Source organism: Ictidomys tridecemlineatus, chromosome 4, assembly GCF_052094955.1.
Source record: "Ictidomys tridecemlineatus isolate mIctTri1 chromosome 4, mIctTri1.hap1, whole genome shotgun sequence".
NCBI classification, from domain to species: domain Eukaryota; kingdom Metazoa; phylum Chordata; class Mammalia; order Rodentia; family Sciuridae; genus Ictidomys; species Ictidomys tridecemlineatus.
The window spans coordinates 187029851-187053736 of NC_135480.1; the positions used below are offsets into that span (position 1 = coordinate 187029851).

Consider the following 23886-nt stretch of genomic DNA (forward strand, 5'->3'; position numbering starts at 1 on the left):
GAAACTCAAGGGTGAAATAACATGCTAAGGATAGTACAAGGTAAAGATAGGAGCATTTCTGGATGAGCAATAATTGGCCAACTCATTACCACCCATTTTTTGCCTCTAGATTTATTGTCATGTGAGAAAAAATAAACTCCCATTTATTCCAGCTATATATATCAGATACTTGTGTACTATTACACATCTGTAAAACTCTGACTCTGGTCAGATGCATATTTTGCAAATGTCTTTTCCCTGCCTTGGGCTTATCTTTTGATTTTCTTAACCATGTCTTTCAAAGAGCAAAACTTTTTAATTCTAAAAAAGTCAATTTTATTGAATTTTCTCTTAAAATTAAAGATTATTTTTTGTTTTTTGACTATCTTAAGATCATGAAGATTTTTCTTCTGAATTCTTCTAAAAGATTTATAGTTATAGCTATTGTGTTTAGGCCTATGAATTTTTGAGAAAAAATTTTTTGTGTATGTTTGATATGTGGCCCAAGGTTCATCTTTTTCCAGATAGATATTCAGTTGTTCCAGTACCATTTTTGAAAAGTCTCTTCTTCCTGTGTTAGCCAGTTTTCTGTGATTGTAATAAAATACTTGAGATAATTAGCTTTAAAAGGGAAAAAGGTTAATTTTGGCTCAAAGTTTTGGTGGTTTCGGCTCATGGTTGGCTGGCTCCATTGCTTGAGTCTGTGGTGAGGCAGTGAATTATGGTAGGAGACTGTGGTGGAGGAAGCCATCACCTCAGGGCAGACAAGAGGCAGAGAGGGAGGGGAAAAGACTGAGTCCCACTATCCCCTTGGAGGGCATGCACACAATGACCTACAACCTCCCACTAGGCTCCACCTCTTGAAGGTTTCACCTCCACCTAATGGCACCAAGCTGGGGTCTAGCCTGTAATACAAGTGCCTTTGGGGATATCCTAGATTCAACCTCTAGCACTTTCCCACTTGAAATATCTGGGTATCATATCAAAATCAACTGACCATGTAAGAATGGTTTCCTCATGAAATCTCTCCTTTGTTGTATTGATTTTGTTTTCTTCTATGAATTTTTGAGTTCACTTTCATGTCAATCCCTCACCGATTCTATGACAGTAGCATTAAAGTGTATTATAAATGGAACTGATTCTTAAATTTTATATTCCTATGGTTCATGTTGGCATGTTGACATGTAATTGATTTTTGTACATTAACCTTAATTACCTTAACTTTCTGGATTCATTTACTTATAGATTCAAAAATATCTATTCCTTAGGACTTTCCATGTATGCTGTCCTGATATCATTAGATGTATAAAAATGAGCTCATTTTACTTCTTCCTTGCATTCTGATTGTTTTTTTGTTGCTGTTTCTTGTCTTCTTGCATTGGCTACAATCTCTAGTACGATGCTGAAGTTAATGCAAGGGCAGAGAAATGTGCTGCCTTCTTAATCACCGGGGGAGCACTGAACTTCTCCCCTTTGAGGATGATGGAAACTGCAGTTGCATTTTTTCAAATGATGAGGGGAAGCCAGGTGCGGTGGTGTTGCTGATGTCTATTTCTATTTCACTGATTCCTGCTCTTCAAATTTATGTCTTCTTTCTACTTACTCTGGGTTTTATTTGTTCTTTTTCTAGGGCTCAAGGTGGAAACTTGGGTAATTGATTATAGATTTTAAAACATAATCCAAGTATTTAAGACCTACCATTTTTCTTCTGAATACTGCTATACTTCTATACTACAAGGGTGCCATTTTCATTATCACTCTGCTCAAAATATTTTCCGACTTCCTGTGATTTCTTCGTGGACCTGTGAATTATTGAGAAGACTTCTGTTTACTTTCCAAGTACCTGTAGGTTTCCCTGCTATTGTTATGAATTTCTCGTTGAGTTCCACGGTAGTTAGAGAGCACACACATCTGAGGTCGATCATTTGATGCTTACTGAGGCACCTGGCCTACCTTGATCAACATCCCATTTGCATTTGAAAAGGATGGGTTTTCTGTTGTTGAGCGTCAAGTTCTACAAACATCAATATTCATTTAGGTCAAGTAGTTGCTAGTGTTCAGATCTGTCTACGCCAATTATTTATTTTGTGTTTATATCAGTTGCTGAGAGGAGCACATACATATTTATTATATCTTCCTCTTGAATCAATCTTTTTTATCATTATGAAGTATTCCTTTTTCCCCCCTCCCCAGGACTAGGGAGTCCACTCAAGGATGGTCTACCGCTGAGCTACATCCTTAGGCCTATTTATTTATTTAGAGACTGTAAGTTGCCTGGCTGGCCTTAAATTTCCAGGTTGCTGGGATGACAGGCACGTGCCCCTGTGCCCAGCTTCATTGTACTGAATTCCTACCTCTGGTAATGCTCTTAGTCTTGAAATCTATTTTAAATTTGGTGGTCGCAGGACTTTAATGCTTATAGTTGTGTGGTAGATCTCTTTTCCTCTTCTTCCTTCCCCTCTTTCTCTCTCTTTCTTTTTCTTGGATCTCACCCAGGCTGGACTTGACCTCCTGGGCTCCAGTGATCCTCCTGCCTCAGCCTCCTGAGTGACTGTGACTGTGGGTGTGTGTCACCACAATTGGCTTTTTACTTTGTGTTTACCTGTGTGTATCTTAGGACCTGACATTTAGACAGCACAGAGTCGGGTCTTGTGTTTTTTAAATCAATTATGACAACACCAGTTTTAAGTTGAAGTGTTCAGTTTATTATTCTTTAATATAAGTACCCATATAATTGGGTTTCAGACTACCAATTTATTATTTTTTAAAAAGTATATTCTGTGTTTCATTTTCCCCTTCCTATTTTTTTAAAAACATCATTTGAATATATTTAGAATTATACTTTAGTTTTCCTATTAATTTTGTGGCCATTTTTCTTCACCTTATTTTAAATTTTTTTTTAATATTTATTTTTTAGTTGAACACAATATATTTGATTAATTTATTTATTTATATGTGGTGCTGAGGATTAAACCCAGTGCCTCACAGATGCTAAACCAGCGCTTTACCACTGAGCCACACCCCAGGCTTGCCTTATTTTTTCTGATGGTTGCTCTAGAGAGAAAAATACGCATCTTTAACTTTTGACCATTCACTTCACCTATAGTTAATGAGTTACCGTAAAGATAGAAGACCCACATCCTTTACATTGTCATTATCTGTGTTATCTACATTATATGTGTCATATGTATGTGTCATGCAGAGAACACATAGATATATGTGCTATAAACCCCCAAATAATGTTATAATTTTAATGTAAATTATCACGGTATTTTAAAGAAATGAAGAGAACAAGATGAAAGATCTCTCATATTTTCCCAAATGTTTATCATTTCCTGTATTCTTCATTCTTCCTGAGGATCTGAGTTTCATCCTTCATTTCTGTCTGAACTTCCCTTAGCATTTCCTACGATGCAGGTCTGCTAGGGAGGATATCTGTAGTTGTCTTTTAAAATGTAGAAAAGTCTTATTTCATCCTTCTTTGTGACTGATTTTTTTGCTGACTCTAGAATTCAGGACTGATGGTTTGGGGTTTTGTTTTTCCTTCAGCACTTTAAAAGTGCCCTTCCACTTGATCTGGCCTCCATAGTTTCTGGTGAGAAGTCTGCCATTCGTCAATGGCAATGCCCCCTGTGCCATCTTGGTGATCCTTCTACTTGTGCTAAGATGTTCTCTTTTAGCCAGGCACACTGGCTCATGCCTGTCATCTCAGCAGCTCAGAGGCTGAGGCAGGAGGATGGTGAGTTCAAAGTCAGCCTCAGCAACTTAGTGAGGGCCTAAACAACTTAGTGAGACCCTGTCTCAAAAGAAAATGTAAAAAAGGCCTGGGGATGTGGCTCAGTGGTTGAGCACCCCAGGGTTCAATCCCTGATACCAAAAAAAAAAAAATGTACTCCTTTAAATTAAGCCTTTTGACTTTATAATGTGGTCTAGTATGGACTCTTTCTTGATGTTTTATTCCTTCCTTCCTTCCTTCCTTCCTTCCTTCCTTCCTCCTTTCCTCTCTCTCTCTCTCTCTCTCTCTCTCTCTCTCTCTCTCTAACCCAGGGCTCCTTGCATTCTGGACAAGTGTTCTACCTCTGAGCTACATTTTTAACAAACTTTAGCAAAATTCCTGTCAATCTTTCTCAAATTTCTTTTTTGGCTCCATTTTGTTTCCCTCCTCTCCTTCTGGGAATCCAATTTCAAATTTGTATTCAAATATGTTGATACTGTAATCACCTATATGTATGGACATCACTGGTTGACATCTGACTGGTTCTTTGGTTTCTGTTTTTTTTTTTTTTAACTTTTCTCTCTCCAGCCCTCCCTTCCTTCCTTCCCTCCTCCCTCCCTCCCTCCCTCTTGCCCTTCTGGGGACCAAACCCAGGGCCTCCTGCACACTAGGCAGATGCTTCATCACTGAGCTACACCCCCAGCCCCGAAGAGCCCAGCTTTCATGACCTCTGTTCACCCTGATACCATCTTACAACTTCTTCTTAACTTTTTGTGTGCATTCTGTATAAGAGAGCATCTGAGAGGCTCAGCAAGTCAAGCCACCTCCGAGGTCATCAGCAACCTTCAGACTGTCTTCCTTTAGGTCAGGAGTCGGGAGTGGGGAAGAGGTTCAAGGCCCTGGGGCTCCCCCATCAGCTGGGAGGGCAGTGGGCGGAGGTGTTGTGTTAAAGGACAGCCTCGGGGTGGATGAAGCCAGGCCAGGGGAAAGGGAGAACCGCAGACCTCAGACCCTGTCAGGCCAAACGCAGGGCGCGTGCGGCTGCCCCTGTGGTCTCAGTGAGGGAGAAACCCAGTTTGAGTTGGAATGATGGGGCTCAAGGAGGCAGAGGGGTGAGTGGGGCTGTGTGGAACAAAGGCACGTGGGGTGACTTTGCCTGGCTTCAAGGGGACTGGAACTCTAGATATCAGAGGAGGACCCGGGGAAGGAAGAGCAGAGGGCGAGGGCAGACTGCAGGAGAGAAGGTGCCACTGGCAGCCAGGCACCATCTGGAAGAAATGCCAGGTAACCACCCTCAGCCTGTGGTGGGGTGGGGCCTCCCAGGCCGCCAGCCAGGACTTTGTCACTGCAGCTCTTTAAATTTCATGACAAATAAAATATTCTGCCTCTCGGTCATGCCACATTCTAAGTGCCCAGTGGCCACAGGTGGGCTAGTGGCTGCCATCTTGGGATGGGGGGGACCACCAAAGCTGGGTGGTTGGGTCTGGGGATTTCTTACCCCAGGCTTGCAGGGAGATGAAAATGAGTTGTTCACCTTTAAAAAAAAAAAACAAAACAATGGATCAGAAAAATTCAAGTCTTGACTCTCGGCCACGTTCCGATGAGGTGTCTGAGTCCATAAAACCTGTGTGGTATGGGGATTCCAAGTGAGAAACAGAAGCTGATAAAACTCAGGAATCCCGCGAGTCCACGGAACCACATGGCTGGGACACTTGCTCATAAAAATCCCAGGCAGATGCTTTTGCAATAAATTTACAAACCCCCATGAGGAAGTAAACCCCACACAGCCAGCAGGGCAATGAATTGATTTTCTGTCCCAAGAACTAAGGATCAGAAAGCAATCTGACAGTCTGAAATAAGCAGGCTTAGCACTTTTGAAGAGATAAAGGAAGGCACAGATACTTCAAGCTTTTCAGAACCGTCTGAGAAAAGAATAGCAAGAAAAATCATCGAGATGGAAATTATAGGAAAGACATCTTACCGTCATGGAAATAAAGGGAGTCCAAGAATGAGAGATGGGAGGAGACGCGGGGCACGGCCTTTAAAGGCCACGGGGATGATTCACAAGGGCTGGCTTGTTCGGAGGACCAGGCACCATGTCAGGCGTTTCAGCTATATTAACTCACGGAATCTCACAGCAATTCTCTGAAGTGGGGGGGACCGTTCCATACTGAGGGTCACACTGATGGCCCTGTCCTCGGGACAGTCAAGGAATAACAACGTGGCCAGTATTGTTACTGTTCTTAGGCGTGACCACAGCACTTCCCGGGGGTCGTGGCCTGAGCTCCGGACACAAGCCCTCCCTGACAGGTGTCACCGCCTCCAGTTTGCAGAGGAGAAGACCAGACTCACACCCCTTATTTCTCCAGGGTTTACTTGGTCACCCAGCAGTTCAGACAGGTTCAAATTAAGAAAGTGAATTCACAGTTCAGGCTCTTAACCATGACGCTAAGAACCAGTGGCCATTCATTCTGGCTTTAATTTCAGGCATTCTGCACTGCTGAGGAGGTAACTCAGCTACTGGGGCCACGGTACCAAAGGGTGGACGGCAAAAGTTCTCCCTCCCTGCTCTGCCTCCCGAGGGGCAACCAGAGTTCCCAGGGTCACGTGGAACCTCCAGAGTCACGTGCGCCTATGGAAGCAGCATGCACAGGTGTAGTCATATCCCTCTGCTGACACAGATGGTCTTGTTTTACCCCTTTTTTACACACTTGGAGGCTTTCTCTACATTTTGTTCTGTATCTGCTTTCTTTTTGTACTGGGGACTGAACTCAGGGGCACTTAACCACTGAGCCACATCCCCAGCCCTTTTTTTTGTACTTTATTAGAGACAGGGTCTCACTGAGTTGCTGAGCATCTTGCTTTTGCTGAGGCTGGCCTCAAACTCAAGATCCTCCTGCCTCAGCCTCCTACGCTGCTGTGATTAGAGGCCTGAGCCACTCTGCCCCGCCTGGCTGTTCTCATTTAACATTCTTGTCCTGGGCAGCATCCTATGGTAATAAATTACAGTAACAACAATGACAATAGTACGGGATAGTTACCATTACTAATAAATTAGTACATAATAATAATAGTAAAAGGTTCCCACATTCCTTTGCCCTCTTCTGCCACTCCTTTACCAACGCTGAGTTTCACAGGAAATCCAGCAAAAAGTGATGTCTACTGTGTTCTTTTCTTTTTTTTTTTTTAATTGAGAGAGGACTTGTTATGTTGTCCAGGCCGGCCTCAAACTCTGGCTTAAGTAGTCCTCCTGCCTGAGCCTCCTGAGTAGCTCGGGTTACAAGTGGGACCCACCATTGCAGCAGGATCTACTGTTCTCTTCCTCTGATTATATATATATATATATAACACAGTTATTATAAGAAAATGGAAAACGGCAACATTTTTAAAAAAATAAAGCCTCCCCTGCCGTCACACAGTCGTGGTCTGACATTGAGTTCCATTTGAAGCTTTTCCCCACTCAAATGTTTTCCATAAAATCGCCATTAAACGTGCTTCAAAACATGACTTGAAACTTTTGCCAAGTGGAAGCTGAAAGTGGCATCTCAACCCGTCATGTTTGCTGCAGATATTTTTCTCAGTTTCTCGGTGACCTCTCTTACCCTGTCTGCGGTGTTGTGAGTTTTCACGTGATCAGATTTAGGAATCGTGTTCTCTCTCGCCAGTGGCCCCTGCCATAAAGATAGGAATGTTTAAAAAAATCTATCAAAAAGGAAGATCATCTGTGTGAGGGAGGAGCACTGGCCAATCTTCATCAGGCATTTCCTGACACCTTCTTGTGTGTGTGTGTGTGTGTGTGTGTGTGTGTGTGTGTGTGTGTGCACGCATGCGCACGTGTGCAGGTGTTAGGGGCACAGAGACGGAACATGCATGATCCTCTCCAGGAAGGAGCCAAGGTGAGCACAAGCCAGTGGAGGGGGCCCAGGAGGACACAGGACTCCAGCAGGGGAGGGGGCAGGCGAGGAAGGCTCCCTGGAGGAGAGGGCCTTTGGGCAGGATCTGGGCATCTGGGAAGCCGTGGGTCTGTGGATGGGAGGCAGGAAGGCCGAGCTGAAGCACCCTGAGGATGAAGCGGTCACGCTCCTCGCAGGTGGGGGACCGGAGGGTAATGTGGGTGTCCTGGCCAAAAGGCTCATCCTCGCAGTGACAGCAAGTGCAGGCTTCTCGGTGTCGCAGAAGTAGAGCGTGTGAAGAGATCCTCTTCCAGGGGAGAGGTGGGATCCCAAATGACGCTTCCATTTGATCCACCCCATATTCACGGCATTTGGAGAACACTCTTCCACCAAGTGGAAACAGAGCAGAGGGTCTTCTACCCCATAAGACCCCTCCTTGGGGACATACAGTGTTAATTCCAATAACAAACATGAAGCAGGGCCCAGGCTGCTCTGGCAAGACTGGAGGAGCCTCCGGACACTCCTCAGGGCCCAGGCCCTGGGGCCGGTGTGTCCCGTGTTTTGGCCAGTGGGGGCTCACTGTGGGGCCCTCGGGGGCTCAGTCCACCCGGAAGAGCCTTCCTTTCTCTGGGGAGTGATCCTCGCTGCCTCTGCAGTCCCGTCACCAGGTTCTGACCCACCTCTGGGCCACCGCCATGGGTCCAAGGTGGGAGCATGTAACCTGAGCTGGCGCATGTGGCCAATCGAATGTCCCACGGAGCAGCAGAGCAGCGCTGAGTTGGAAGACAGGGAACGCTCTCCCTGCTGTCTGGCTTGGGAGTCTGGAGGAAGAGCCATCTATGAGGCCATTTTGGAGACACCAGAGTCAGGGAGGTCTGGGAGAAGCTGTCCAGCTTCCTGAAGGCTGCTGTCCCTCAGGCCCGGCCCTGGGCTCACATGGCCTGTGCCCAGGAGTCCCTCTTTGGTGCAAGCTAGCCTGAGTTGGGTTGTCACTTGCAGCCCAAAGAATCCCATCTGTCGTCAGGAGTGAGAAGCAGCTTTGACCCTCGGGGTCACTTCACTGCCGAGGCTGAGCCTTCACTGTGGCATGTGCATGTCTTAGCAGCAACGTTGCAGCCCTCTACCATTATTTACTAGGGATACAGCTTCATTACGGAAACTTGGGCTACACTAGTGAACACAAAGGGCAGGAAATCCCCCCACAGCCCATCCCTGCAGACAGTCATTACCACATTGGCCTTCTCCCGCCCTCCTCGTCTATCATCTTCCCTTAATTCTATCATTAGTGTTGGATCCATCATCAATCTATCTCCTCTCCATCTAAGCAGTGATACATACTACCATACTCATTAAGCAAAATGAAAGGTGTGATTTTCCATATAACTCAATCTTCATGACAACCGTATGAGGTAGATATTATGAGAAAACAGAAGTTCAGGAAAGCTCAGAAATGTTGAAGAAAAAATAGGCTCAGAAAAGTTAAGTAACGTACCTGAGGAGGCACAGCTGTTTTAGTGGTGAGAAACTGAGATTTGTGTCTACACTATTTGGCTTCAGAATCTGTATTTTTAGCTACTATATTATACTAGTTGGAATCACATTGTAACCCCATCCTATAGGTTGAGTTTCTTATCAAAATACTATGGATACTTTATTTTGTTTGTTTGTTTTGGTACCAGGGATTGAACCCAGAGGTGCTTAACCACTGAGCCACACCCCCAGCCCTTTTTATATTTTATTTTTATTTTGAGACAGGGTCTCACTAAGTTGCTCAGGGCCTTGCTAAGGTGCTGAGACTGGGCTGGAACTGGTGATCCTCCTGCCTCAGCCTCCTGAGTTGCTGGATTTACAGGGGTGTACCACCGCGCCTGGCCGAGGACAGATGCTTTCTGTGTAAGGACATCGACAGTCCCCACATCGGCTTTCAGAGCCGCAAAGCGTCCTGTAACAGAGATGCGCTGAACTTCGTTGAACTTGACCTGGACCAATAAGCTTGGACCTGATCTCAAATTTTTCACTATTATAAAAATACCCTGCAACAAAAATCGTATGAAAAACCCTCTTACTACCGTAAAACAGAACCCTTAAGTTATTCCCCTAGGTCAGATTCCCCAGGTGAAGTACTAGGCTCCCATTTCAGCTTCGACACCTGCAAATCCCCTGCCACTCAGCAACGTGAACTCCGCCTGCTGAGGACCGAGGACGCTTTTATAAATTTTCCCCCAATTTAAAAAAAAATCAAGATTGAATCCACATAACATAAAGTTCCCTGTCTCTGGGTGTGCGGGCCAGTGTTTCTTCCTGGACCCGCAGCCTTGCTCCACGTTACCACCACTATCCTGAACATTTTCAAAAAGAGACTCCAGAGCCATTGGCAGTCATGCCCATTCCCCCTCCAAGCCCCTGGCAACCCTGACCACTTCCTGCCTCTGTGGATTTGGACAACCCATATATGGCGTCACGTGGCCTTTTGTGAGTGGCTTCTTTCATCCTGGTTTCAAGGTTCATCTGTGCCTTAGCACATGATCACACTTCTCTCTTTTTTCAGGGCCAAATAATGTTCCACTGTGCAGATAGACCACACTTGGCTCATCTGCTCAGCAGATAATGGACGTGTGGGTCGTTTCTACTTTTGATCTCTTGTGAAAAAGCTTGCTGTGGAGATCTTTTTGAGTTCTTGATGATGGGAAGGAAAGAAAAGGCAAGAGTTTTTCCAGAAGCAGATGAGGCAGGGTTGAAAAACAGAGACCAACATTACTGGGGAAGTCTTCCCTGAGACCAGTGTGCTGCAGGAGGGAAAGAGAATCGGAGGAGGCGGAGGCAGGTGTGTGTGGGGTTGGGGGATGACCAGGTCTTGGGCCCTGTGCACTCTGTGCTTCTGGACACACAACTCCACAAGGAGAAGCCGAATCCCGCAAGCTCTCTGAAACTGTCAACAGCTTGTCGATCGCGGCTGGAGGAGCGGCCTGCTGCAGGACTAGGACCTCAGCATTTATTTTTCTCTGGGCTTTTCTTGCTGTTTCCCTTTCAGGTCACCAGGTTCTCCTGGAGGTTTATAGATACCATGCACTTCCTCTAGCACCTGATTGGCCGGCCCTGGTCACTCCCCGGCTTCTTCTCCTTGACACCCCTCCCCGGTTCTCTGGTAGGTCTCTTGCTGCAATCCAGTCGCTGCACCTGGTCCCAGTGAAATCCAGAGCCGAGTCCCTCACTGGAGCCCTGGGGGCCCCAGTCAGTGTGATCTCATACCAGGGACAGTGGCCCTGCTGTGGGCAGAGCCTGTCACCTGGGGAGTTGGGCTGTATTTTCTCCCGCTGTGTTATGCGTGTTTAAGGTACTTTATCTCATGTTCCTTCTGTCCTTCAGTGTTTTGGGGTACGCGGGTAGTTGTCTCCTACAATTTAGTACATGGAATATAAGAAAAAGAGACAGGGTCCTGGTCCCAAAGGAAAGGAACAGAGTGGGACTTGCCCTGCTGTCAATGACAAGTTCTGGTTGGCTCCTTTTGGGGGAGATTTCCTGTCCCACCAGGCAGGAGCACCCGCAGGTATCAGAAGCGTGAGGATATTAGATAGCAAGGCCTGGGCTCTAGGGGACTTCTTTTTGGTCGCCCAGCTTCTCCATTTGGAGACCCCTCTGCCGTGGGAGGCAGACAAGACCTCCTTCTTGCATCTCCCACGTGGCTGAAATGCCACCTGCCAGGCTTCTGGGTCCCTTGCAGCCAGGTGTTTGTGCACGTGGTCAGGCCCCGCCCACGGCAAGCGTCTGCCCCCCATTCTGACCAGGACTCAGAGAGGCCAGGACGCAGGGGCTGCGTCAGTTCATTTTTGTGGGGTGGCAGCTGCAGGGTCAGCTCTGGTCCCTGGCAGTGGGCCCCGGTGGCATCAGCAGCTCACACAGTGCTTAGGGGCAGCGGCAGTGGGGTGTTGGGGACGTGCCTGACCCATCCTCGCAGAGGTGTTCCCGTCTTGTGTGGGGGGAGAGGGCAGAGTGCCTACCCCCTGGCTTCCATGGAGGGGGTGTGAGTTACAGCTTATGAGGTCCCCGATTTCTTTTCTGCAAAAAGATGGTGGCCTTGCTTCCGGGGCCACCTTGGGTGCTCACAACCCAGACGCGTCTGCACCAATAGTTCATGTCCCAACAGAGCTGCCCCAGACTCCCGAGACAGGGCACATGCTCCCTGACATTAGACCTCAGGCCCCAGGAACAATGTCGCCATCTTCCCCACACCCGGGCTCCTTCTTCATGGCACCCACAGCCAACCGGGTGCCCAACCTAGGAACTGGCCCTCGCCCCACTCCTCCCTGTGCCCACTGTCAGCGACATCGGCACTTGTTAAAGGTGCCCAGGCCGCGCCCACCGACCTGCAGGCTCAGCGCAGTCCTCTCCCTGGAGCTCTGACACCGGTCGGTCCTGACAGGTCCTACCTGGCTCGGCCTCTGGTCCGGACAGTCCTGTTGGAAGCCTTTGGGTCGCCTCGGGGGCACCCTGGAGCCTTCTTGACCCCAAGAGAAACCTGGAGGCTCCAGATCCAATCAGACAAGGAGGCAAGAATACTCAGGGATGCAGACAGACCTGCGTGGGACTGGGCAGGAGGGAGCAGGGCTCTGGGCTCCTAGAAAAGAGGTGACATGTGTGTCACCGTTCCACCATCATTTTTTTTTTTTTGAACGAGGGACTGAACCTGAGGCAGGGGCGGGTGCTTAACCACTGAGTCACATCCCCAGTCCTTTTTTAAAATTTTGAGACAGGGTCTTGCCAAGTTGCTCAGGGCCTTGCGAAGCTGCAAACTTGAGATCCTCCTGCCTCAGCCTCCCATTCTGGGGATTACAGGTGTGTGCCACTTGTGCCCAGCTGCCCTCCTTCCATTCCTGTCTAAATGATGCGGGTACTAACAGGTGGGTGCCGACCTGTCAGTGGCCGTCAGTGCACGCTCTTCAAGGCAGAACCGGAGCGTTCTTGCTCCAGTGTCAGAACGGCATGGTCCTGTGTGCTGGGTCTTGAGCATGGCAACCCTTCATGCCAGCCCTTAGGACATCCAAGTCAGGGGACATGCAGGGGAGGTGCTAATTGCACCTTCATAAATTCCCCTACTTCAATACAACTCCTGAATTTTGGCTGTCTAGAGTGCCATCCAGAGTAAAGCCTACCCTCCTAACCTCTTACAGTTAGCTGAGCCCATATAAGTTCTGCAGGTAAATCATGGTGGTATATGAAACCTTGAGGAAATATCCTTAAAGGGAAGGACATTTTTTCTCTTTTCCTTTTCCTGGCCAGAATGTGAATGTGATGACTAGAGCCAAAGCAGCCATTTTGGACTATGAGGTGGATGTTATATATTGAGGCCAGTGCACCACCAACCCAGTTGCTGGCTTGGGTGCCCAGAATTGTGAGCCACTGTACTACATCTGGACTGCTGGTATTCACATGGCAGATAAATAAACTACTTTGTTCCAGCCACTTTTACTTTTTGGATACAGAATCTGAAACTTGGAAACAGGATACTGTAAATAACATCTCAAATGTGGCAATGGCTTAGTGGAATTGGAAGGCCATCTTTTTTACATAATGGCTACAGGTTAGATGAAATTGTCACGTGTGTTATCTTAAAAGAGGGATCACACACTGAGACTGTAGCAATAGAAAAAGTAGGGGGAAAGTTCCAAAGTGTGACTGTTGCTCTTTGTTTTCACAAGGTCCTATAAAGTTGAGTTGGAAGCTGCGTGTAGGGGTGCACACCTGTAATCCCCAGCAACTTGGGATCCTGAGACAGGAGGATCGCAAGTTTGAGGCCAGCCTCTGAAACTTGGCAAGACCCTCAATAAATAAAAATAAGATAAAAATAAAAAGGACTGGGGATGCAGCTTGATGGTAAAGCACCCTTGGTGAGGTGGGCGGCTAAAAGCCAGCCAGATTACCAGCAGAGATGGGAGGGAATCCTGCTTTGCTCAGGAGACCGAGTTTGTAGCCAGCACTGCAAAGTTGATTAAAGTCTTCAAGTGTTGAAAACACCAACTGCTCTCGTCTTCCAAACTACAGCTATTAGGAACAGTGCCCTTAGCCAGGCTTGATGGCACAGTCTATAATCCCAGTGACTTGGGAGGTTGAGGCAGGAGGATCTCAAGTTCAAGGTCAGCCTCAGCTACAGCAACTGAGGGAGACTCTGTTTCAAACAGAAAGGGCTGGAGATGCAGCTCAGTGTTAGAGCACTTGTCTACCGTGTGCGAGGCCCTGGGTTTCACCCCCAGTACCAGGGGTGGTGGCGGGGTGGGGAGGGAAGGGGGCCTTGACTTGGGAACCAGCCAGGCTGGGCAGCAGCAGGCTTCTCGGCCAGGATGTGTGAAGCAGGCAGCTGTAACGGTCAGATGGCAGGTACCGCCCGCCCCCCTAAGCTGGCAGTACTTCGGGTGTCCTCAATTCCTGTGTGGGGAGAGGGGTCTGCTAACCACACTTCTGAGGTCAGCTCTACTCAGGGAAGGAGGACACACAGGGCCGAGCCACAGCTGTTCACTCTCCGTCCTTCAGTTCCTAAGAAACTCAAACCTTGAATTTTAGTTAGGCCCGTGGCTTCCTGGAGTGAGAACCATTCCCTCGCAGGCGGGGCCCGGTGAGTAAGTTCTGATCAATGGGATGTACAGGGATGTACGGCCGGGTGGCCACCTTGGGCCTCGAGCAGCACTCTGGAAGGAACCTGGGACCGTGCTGATCATGGAGCCACCCTGGCAGCCCTGTGCAATGTAAGGTACCCTGGGACTTGGTGTAAGCTACTGTTGTCACGAGAGAGGAACCTAATTGCGATCTAGAATTTGTCACCCAAGGTGAGGGCAGAGACAGGCACTGTGTGTGGGAGGTCATTTTCCTAACCAGGGAGGACAGGACAGGCTGAGAGCACCCTCTGCCCAAAGAGTGACAATAGGGGGCAACAAACAAACAAGTCCTGCAGGTCAATCATGGAAGCATTTGCAGAAATCAGACAAAGAATAAAGATGTCGACAGACAGTCACGTTGCTGCATAGCTCGAACGCTTTTATATTGATCAAACAGCTTTCAGTAGAGTCGTCGCTGACAGTACAGGTCAGTATGAAAAACATCCCCAACTTACAGAAAAAAAATATTGCTGATCAATTAAGATGCTTTTCAAAACAACATGGCTTAACATGATCCTTTGGTTGCTCTGAACAGAACGGGAGCCACCAAGATGGCAGGAGAGCCGGGCATCTGGCTCCCGGGTTTGGTTCCCCAGGCTGAGGCCACAGATGCTTTGCCAGTGAAGCTGAGGCTGCTCTCGGCCTAGGATGACAGGCGAGAACCAGAGGGCAGCGACCCCCGTCTCTACATCCGACAGTGCCAGGGTCTGAGGGACAACCTCGTGGGGACAAGTCACGGAATTGGGACACATGTGTCTCTGGGAGCTACACATTTTGGTTAAAGAACAATTTCACTCCTCTGGAAGATCAGACTCTCAGGACGGCAAATCTTGAGCCCACCTAGTCCAGCCCACTGTCCCCTTCTAACTCAAAGGAAACCGAGGGCCACTGTGCTCTGCCCGCGTCCAGGTCTGGACGGAGCCCGCGTCTCTGGATCCTCCCCGATGGCTGCTGCCTCTTCGCGATGAAGAGAACTGTGGCTTTCCCCAGATGATCATTTCTGAGGAAGACAAAAAAGCCCAACCAGCAACACAGGAGCAATAGCTTCGGCGCTGACCTAGAATCGCATTTCAGTACGAATCGCCACGGCAGGAAGCTAGGGGCTGGCGCAAGTTGGTATGGAGCCATCCTGACGTCCCACCTGCAACCAAAGTGATGCAGGTCTTTTCCTCTGGGGAGTCAAACCACCAAGTGCAGGTTCTAGAGTGACGCCCATGAAGTCAGTAAATCAGGCACATCAGTGGGTCTAATTAGGCCTTCCGGAAAGCCCCAGAACATAGGAAATAAATGTCTTCTCCATTCTCATCTAGCCAAATTTCCCAGACCAAATATTCACCGATTCCCATGCTGCTCTTAGGAGGAAAATAAGGCCTCGTAAGAATAACTGCCGACGGGCGGAAGGGGGGAGGCTGGGAGCTCGAGCTGTGGATCTTACTTTGCCGTCTCTGCAGGCTTCACTTGCATGTGCTGCTTCTTTAGATCATTTTCTTGTCTTCAGATCATCTTCTTCAAAGGAGTTCATGAATTTTGTTCCTGGCAACGGGCTGGTCTGAGCTGCGCGCCTGCACGGTGGCCGAGAAAGGCTGGCTGCAACCTCCGGCTAGATTTCTAGAAATGTAGGGACCCAGGGTGGCAGCGTTTCTGCACTCATATTCAATGCTTGGTTTAAAAAAACAATGGAACACAAATCTCGGAAGGTATTTAGGCTTCTCCAGGATGTTTGCGCACAGGGCGACGTTCCGTTTTATCCAGCGGCAACGGTGTGCTAAATATCCTGATGGCATTTAAATGGACCCTGTATGCCCTCCTCCTTTTTCCGTGTTTTGCTCAGAGAATTTTCCTGTGTCCAGATTAAATAGGTTGTTCCTTTGTAGTCTTGCTTTGTCCTTTTGGAAGAACTTTTTTTTTCCCCCTCCTTATAGAAAGCCACTGGGTTCCACTTGCTGGATGTGTTTTGGGCTCATCACAGAGAAGGACACTTTCCATCATGGTGTCCGTTGACATTCCAACCAATGAAAAGTCACACTGATGGCAGGAGCTCATTCAAGGCTCACATTCAATCTGGAGTCGTGGGTACTGTCTCTCTCACTTCACAGATGAGAAAAACAGGGGAGCTAGAAGCACAGCTCCTAAGTGCCTAGACTGAGAGCGGGTAAGAGGGCTGAGTGGCAAAAGGAGCCAGGCTCAGCTCCAGAGCACAGGGTTACGGTGCTGGCGCACCTCCTCCCACCCATGCCAGATAGCAGTAAAATATGCATGGGGAAGAGACAGGAAGGATGCAAGATGAAAGAATCTTTAGAAACCTGGTCCCCTATGGATAGGTCCCTATCCATCATGCAACCAGGTGAGCAATTCCATTGGTCCAGGGTTTCCTAATATCAAAACGGCCTCATCTCTGTGGGCTACAATAGGAAAGCATCCTTTTTCTATAAACACCGTTAAGAAACTGGCTTAGCTTCCTCTTTTGGATACACAACAACTGCTATTTAAAAATACCACATTAAAATGTTTATGTAATTTATTTTCCTTAAATAGTAACTTGCTACAGTCCTGTCCACAAATTAAAAAAAAAAAAAAAATTGAACACAGTATTCACAGAGGCAGAATTCTTTAGGACAATCAAAATCAGGGGGTACTTAGAATAAATTAACATCAAATTGGGTTTATATTCAGATAGTCTGATCCTCTCCTCTGAAATGAAACGGAGACCGCTGCAACTGAGGGTGAATGCACACGTTTGTTCTTCGGTACAGAGACTCATTCTTTATATAAACTCCACGGTAATTTGAATCGAGTCAGGAATCCTGAGCAACCTCCACGGGGCGCACGCGCAGGCACACATGCCAACAGGGGCTCCTGGCAAGCAGGGTTTCCCGCAGTCACCTATGAGCAGGTCTTTTCTGAGAAGGCCCAAAGAATATTTTGATGCTATGATCCTGTCCCCCTCGGGGGAACATGTCTCTTCAAGTGTAAGAGCTTGGAGTAGCAGCAGTCCATGTACGAGATTCAGTAGTCAGGGGTCCCGGTCCTGGCGTCCGTGAATCCAGGATGAGGCAAGCAGAGCTGACACACACCTGTCTCTAACGCTAAGAGGCGGGATCACACCGAGCGTGGAGTTCTCAGTCTCGGTTGGAAATTCGCCCGCCCGTACATTACTAATCTGGTTCAGGCACTGGGTATGAACCTGAAGGGGGACGATGGAGGGGCGGGGGGCGGGGGTGCTTTGCAGATCGCAGATCGCAAGGGGCATGGAGCTGAGACAAAGGCAGGGCGCTGCTTGTCCTTCAGCCTGAATGGCCACCGCCGGGTGTGTGGGACGTTCACCAGGGCTTCCTTGGCACCGGGGTGGGACTGTGCATTGCTCCAGCCCTGCCTGGACGCACAGGAAGCTCAGCCCTCGGAGTCCTACCCAGATCAACACACAGAACACCACGCAGCCTCGAAGAACCACGCTGTCCAGCTTCTGGGGAGGTCAGGAGCACGGCTGCCGGCCCCTCTTGTATGGACAAGGGTGGTCAACAGCGGGGTGGTGATGTCTGGGGAGGAAGGTCCAAACTGGGATCCCTTTTTATTTCTCTCTGGGCCTAAAGGAAGCCACAGTTGCATGCATATCTACACCAGTTCCTGTGTACAGGATCCCTTTCCTAGAAAATTTAAAGTGCCTGGGTTCAAATGTGCTCATCCCTTCCCCACAGCTGGCGGTTCCTCTCCCCGCCTCTGGGGGAAGGTGTGTCCTGCTCTCCTAGGGAAGATGCCCTCGGGAACGAGGGAGGAACGCTTCACAGTCGTCCTAACTGGGATCCAGCATCTGGACTAAGCCTTCTTCATACACGCGAAGAATCGCTTCACACACGAACTTGTACTGGCTCTGGAAAAGGAGAGAAGGGACGCTGTCAGGTCAGGAGCACCAGGAACCCCGTGTCACGCGGTGCAGGCTGACTCTCTGTGCTGTTCTTCACAGCTCCCTCGGCACCAACTCGGCAAAAGAGACCCACCAGGGAGGTGTGCCACCTGATGAGGACAGCTGCCCCCAGAGGGGGAGGGGCAGAAGGTCCTCTGTGTGACAGAGGAGGCAGTGGTAGTCTGGGAAAGAACTAAGGTCCCTGCAGGGTGGCCACTCTGCAGAAGTACAAACCCTCGATGAGGAGGGCCGTTCTGAGAAGTGGAGTCGGGGTCCCAGAGTCCTGTCCTAGAATCCCTGGATGTGTGGAGGAGGGAGGTGCTCAGGTGAGCCAGGATCTGGTTGTGGGGCTCCCCGTGTGGGGCAAAGAGTCTGGATTTGTCTTGAAAAGGAAAGCTACTGAGGATGTTCTGCAGGATATGGTTATTACACAGGTGCCCCTCGGTGTTCGTGGGAGATGGGCTTCAGGAACCCCTGGCGTGTTTGCATGAAATCTGCGCACATCTTCCCATGTACTTTGAATCATCTCTAGATTCTTATAATGCTTGATGTAAAGCTACGTGAATAGCTGCTATACTGGACTGTTGAGGAGATAAGGACAAGGAAAAAAGTCTGCGTGTGTCTGGCTGCAGGAGCAACTTTTCCTCCTATTTCTGATCTGCCATCAGCTGAGTCCTCGGATGCAGAGCCCATGGAAACCAAGGGCCAACTGCACTAGCAAAGACCTCGGGCGCATTTTAAAGAAGCAGAGAAGGAAAAAACACCAGAGCACTGAGATGGAGCATCTCCAAGAAGGAAAGTCCCAAGAGGAAGGACTCTTTCTTCTCGACAGGCAATGAGGTCTTTTCCACCCTTAAATACATGTCCACTTCTTTTCCCTTAGTCACATTTCCTGGGTACAAACTAATAAACCACAAGGGCTCACAATCTGGGAGGGGACTCTCCTAGCCGCGCAAGCTCCTGCCTTTGCCGACTCCTCCTTCTCACTGCCTGGGGCTGTGCCTGAGGAGCCCTCCTCTAGGACTTTCCAAAGTCTGCTTTAGACACTGTTGATGCCAGGGCACTGGAGAAACCAGCCAGAGGCTGTGGGTATGGAGGGCGGTACACCTGGGAGGACAGATGGCTGTGGGCTTTGGGACTGTGAACACCCCCGTCCCCAAGCTGTGGGTAAGGACTCAGTTCCTTGACCCTCCGTCTCATGACCCATAAGACCCTTCACCCAGGCCTGGCCCAGAACAGCTGCTCAGGAAGTGCCGGCCACCATTAGGCTTTTTATTGCTGGTCTGTACTCACGGATGTCTGCACCATCATGGCGCGCTGCTCTCGCATTTTCCGGACAATATCCAGGGGGTAAACAGGCAAGTTTCTCTCAATTAAGCACATGGCTGTTTCCATAGTGACCAACACGCCAGTCCGACCTATTCCAGCACTGGGGAGGGAGAGGAGCAGAGACTCAAGATTTGCCCGAGGGCCATTTCTGCACAGCCCAGCTACACCCTGATGCAGTGCCTGCGTTTACTCAGAAGGAGCCTGTTAGCTTGGCCACCAGGAACGCAAAGAAAGACACACTTAGGCGGGCTTCACGGCAGGGGCAAAGGCCATCTGAGGCTGGGCTCAGCGACTGGGGAGAAGCCCACTGCTGAGTGCAAAGTCCAATCCCTCTGCTCTTTCCATCTGCTATGAAGGGAGACACACTCAGGACAGACAGAGACGAGGGTAGGACTCTCCTCTTGGGCTCTGGGCTACACGTACATGCTTATGATCTTTTTTCCTGAAAATTCCAAATACTTTGAAATGGTGAAGTAAGAGAGCTTGGTGAGAACGCACAACGTGGTGGGCTTAGGGCGGTTTGGTGCCTGCCAATCTTCTCCAGGCCTTTCCCCAGGGGTATAATAAGGCAAAACAGTGGCAGTACCTGCAGTGAACCAAGATGGGCTCCCCGTCCACCCGCAGGGACCTCACGTAGGTCACAAACTCCAGAAAGTCCGAGGAGTCATCGGGCACACCGTGGTCTGGCCATGCGACATACTGGAGGTGTGTCACTGTGTGCTCTTCCCCAGTCTGTGGAACATGCGGTGGCCTCGGTGAATCAGTCCTATTGGTGGGCCCCGTCCCCAACACCGTCCAGGGGGCCTCGGGCCCCGTGTTCCTACTCCTACTGTGCACAGCTCTGCTGTGGCCCCTGCCACATCCCACATCCGCCCACTCTCCCAAGACACCCATCCTCTGCTCAGCTGAGCCCCCTCCTGGAGGGTGGCCTTCCAACTCTTTAGCCTACAGTGATTTCTTCCATTAGCTCCAACTGCACTTGCAATAGGCCCACTCAGCTGGACACGGCACACACACACACACACACACACACACACACACACACACACACACTTTATAGCGCTGGGGATCAAACCCAGGGCTCTGAGCATGCTAAACCCACTACTCGACCACTGAATTCCACCCTCAGTCCCTTTATATGTATTTCTTTCATGGTGGCACAATGCATACAAAGTTTAGCATTTAACCATTTTTAAATGTAAGGTCCAGTGGCAACAAGTATACTTATTCACAATGTTGTGATACCATCACCACTATTTCCAGAACTTTCTTCATCACTCAAACATAAACTCGGATACCCATTACACTATAACTCCCGATTGTTCTCTTTCCTCAGACTCCTGGCAACTATCATTTCCTTTCTATAAATCTGACTGTTCTAGGTAGGTCACATAAATGGAATTTTCAGTTTCTGTCCTTCTGTGACTGGTTTATTTCACTTAACATAACATCCTTAAGGTTCACCGACGTGTAGCATGTGTTGAAATCCCCCTCTTTTTAAAGGCTGATACTATTCCACTGTGCAGATAGACTCATTTTGTGTACTCATTCATTACTTGATGGACACAGGGCTGCTTCCCCTGCTCAGCTGTTGTGAAAGGTGCCACCATGCACCCTGGTACTGGCTCTATGACTGGGAGTCTTGCACTGATTGATAGCTTCATCAGGTGAAAACAGGGCAGACCTGAAGACGTGGCCCCAGCAGGGACCACAATGGCTGCTGGTTTGCCCCCTGCCCCCCCACCTGCCTGCAGACCGCTGCTTACCTCTGTGTTTGTGACCAGCATTTCTCGGGACACATAGGCAATGGTGCAGTCCTCTGTCTGACACTGGATATGAAAGATGCCGTGGTCCATGACATCAGGGGGGTCGGGCCAGTACTGGTGACATTTGGTCTATAAGAAACCGAGCGCAGGTTAGCTTCCTCTGTGGGATGTGTGCGGGAACAGCCCACGGGAGACAGGCTGGCTGGGCAGGCATCCCAGGGAGAGCTGGTGGGAGAAGAGGAGTCAGGCGAGGCCCATCTGCTGTGTGTGATCTGGGATGGGGACACAGAGGAAGCTCCTTCCTCCTTTAAAATGTGGGTGGGGGTCGGCAGGCCAGAGGCCAATCAGCCCTGGGACAGAGCCTATAGGAAGAGGACAAGAGACTTCTCCTCTCCAAGGTTCATTTGTTGAAGATGATCAGACGCGGACCTGGGCTTATGAGCAACCTCCACCCTACCGCCCACCCTCTCAGGCCTACCAGGTCTTGCAGGCCCCTTCCCAGCAACAAGAGCCCCTGTAACCTCAGCCCCCCACCCCTGACCTTCCTGTTAGAGGGGAGCCCCAGGCACAGTGGTCAGAGCACAGAGAGAGCTCCCATGGCTTCAGAAACCCCTCTCATTTTCCCATTTTCCACTTGAGGGCTGGAGGCAGCATCAGCCTGAGGACCTGGAGGACGGTGACAGCTGGAGAGGGCGTGCAGGGAGCTCAAGGTGGGGTGGTCCCACGGCAGCCCCTCTTACTGCTGCTATGGGTCTGTACCAACTGAGTAAGGGGGGCCCAGAGACGCCCTAGAAATCCAGATTAAGGAATCTCCAAGCTGAAATGAAGACCCCTTTTCACGTGGGGAGCATGTCCTGGTCCTTAAATGCTTCCGAGATAATTCTCTGTGGCGCCGAGACTCCAGAGCAGACTCGGATCCTGACTCAGGGCAGTGACTTGCCAAGGTCACAGAGTGCCGTGACCCTGTTCAGCACACATCCCCAGGACACCACCGTGTCTCTCAATACACCTGTGGCTTCCCCACAGACTGACCAATCCCATCACCCTCACGGTGGTCCTCTCCCCGCCACAAACCCCGCAGGGACTTCCATACGCATGGCTGCCGCCGCCTCTGGCTTCTAGGTCAGATGCTGGGCTAAGCTGCCCCTCCCATCCCGGTTCCTGCCAGTCAAATTCTCACTCATTAAAAAAAAAAAAAAATTTGCCCCCAAGCCTAGAGTTGCACCCACTTAAGTAAAAACTACATTTGTTTAGAGCAGAAAGGTAGTAAAATAATCCTGACACAAGCAATTTGTCAGGAAACAGCTTTCCTAACTTATTTTCAAATATCGCTGTGAATATCTGAAATTAAAATACGCTGCTGTAAAGTTGCAGTTGAGAATTTACTTGGAAACAGTACATGTGGGTGTCTTGGTTAGGAACCGCTTTCCAACTTTCCTTAGACACGAAGGGCTGCTTGTGGGTAGAGAAGGGAGCCAAGTCGCCCCCAAGGGCTCTGCATCTGCCTGTGTCCTCACCCTGTGTCACAGTTCCCAAGGGTCCTGCCCGCAGGAAAACTGGGGGGAGATGCTCTTTAAAATAATATAACTTGTTCAAGGCAGAGCCACAAACACCTGTATTCTCAGAGGGTCTTTACAGTGCACCTGGTCAGGACTGGGTCTCTCTTTACCTCTGATCAAATTTAGATTTTGAGGTCTGTTGGATGTATAAGCACTGGGGTGTAGTCAAGATGTTTGTGGAGATCCTGGGTTTCAATCCTGGTTTAATACGCTATACTAAGCAACGGTGTCGTCCTGAGAAGGTTGCTTACCCTCTTTGAGCCTCACTTTCTATATGACGACTGCTGGAGGGGACGCAGGGGACGAGGACGCCCCAGTTCCTATGAGGATGACCTGATATAGGCTCATTCATTCTCTGAGACTCAGTTTGCTCAGATGCAAAACAGAGTCATTCACAGTTCTTTCTTTGGGGTTGTTCTGAGGCCAAGATAAAATAATACTGTTAATAACATAATAACATAATCAATACTATCGTTTGAACGGTATGGGAGGGTGCTTTGCGTGGACGTTATTTTATCTTGGCCCAGTGACAGCCGGAGGAAGGTACTATGAGGTCCTCTGTTTGCATGAGTAAACCGAGGCTCAGAGAGTTAACCAGTCGGCGTCAGGTCATCCACACAGGCACTGGGGTGTGGGAGTTTCACTCCAGGGCTAAGTACTCGCTGTGGGGTGGATATCCCCATGAAATGATAAGGAAACACACCTCTGCAGAGCTGTGGGATTAAACAGATAACCCACACAAAGGGCTTGGAGGGACAATGGTCAGGGCAGCTGGTCAGCGGGCAATGGGGCTGCTGGAGACGAAGCCCCGGCTGGCTGCTGCCAGGATTCAGAGGCTCTTTCCTCTGGATTCACAGGCTGAGCAGGGATCGCTTCTCTCTTCTAGCCCCGAGTGTGGTTTGAGAAGAGGGTTCAGGAAGGGAAAACGGGCCACTGAAATGGTTTTGGGAAAAAAAGTGCCTTTCTGGACCAGAGGGGACATGCTGAAGACTGTGTTTCTGGAGGGGGTGGAGCGTTATCTTAGGAAGAGGGACATGGGTTTGAGGGGAGAGGCAACTTTTATGATGGACCCAACTTTTATGATGAACTTTGCTTTC

At 49.2% G+C, this 23886-nt stretch overlaps 1 protein-coding gene across 4 annotated transcripts in view; it reads right to left on the reverse strand.

The window, feature by feature from the left end:
* Positions 1 to 14592: 14592 nt before the first annotated feature.
* The window catches only part of Ptpn3 (protein tyrosine phosphatase non-receptor type 3), a 109085-nt gene continuing 99791 nt past the window's right edge, over positions 14593 to 23886 (reverse strand). For all 4 annotated transcript variants that reach the window (XM_078047933.1, XM_078047931.1, XM_078047930.1 and 1 more), the window contains 4 exons: positions 21231 to 21359; positions 20051 to 20196; positions 19429 to 19564; positions 14593 to 18102 (listed from right to left, as the gene is read on the reverse strand). In XM_078047933.1, coding sequence (XP_077904059.1) covers positions 18025 to 18102; positions 19429 to 19564; positions 20051 to 20196; positions 21231 to 21359 — 489 coding nt within the window. In that variant the 3' untranslated portion in view covers positions 14593 to 18024. The remainder of the gene's footprint in view (positions 18103 to 19428; positions 19565 to 20050; positions 20197 to 21230; positions 21360 to 23886) is intronic.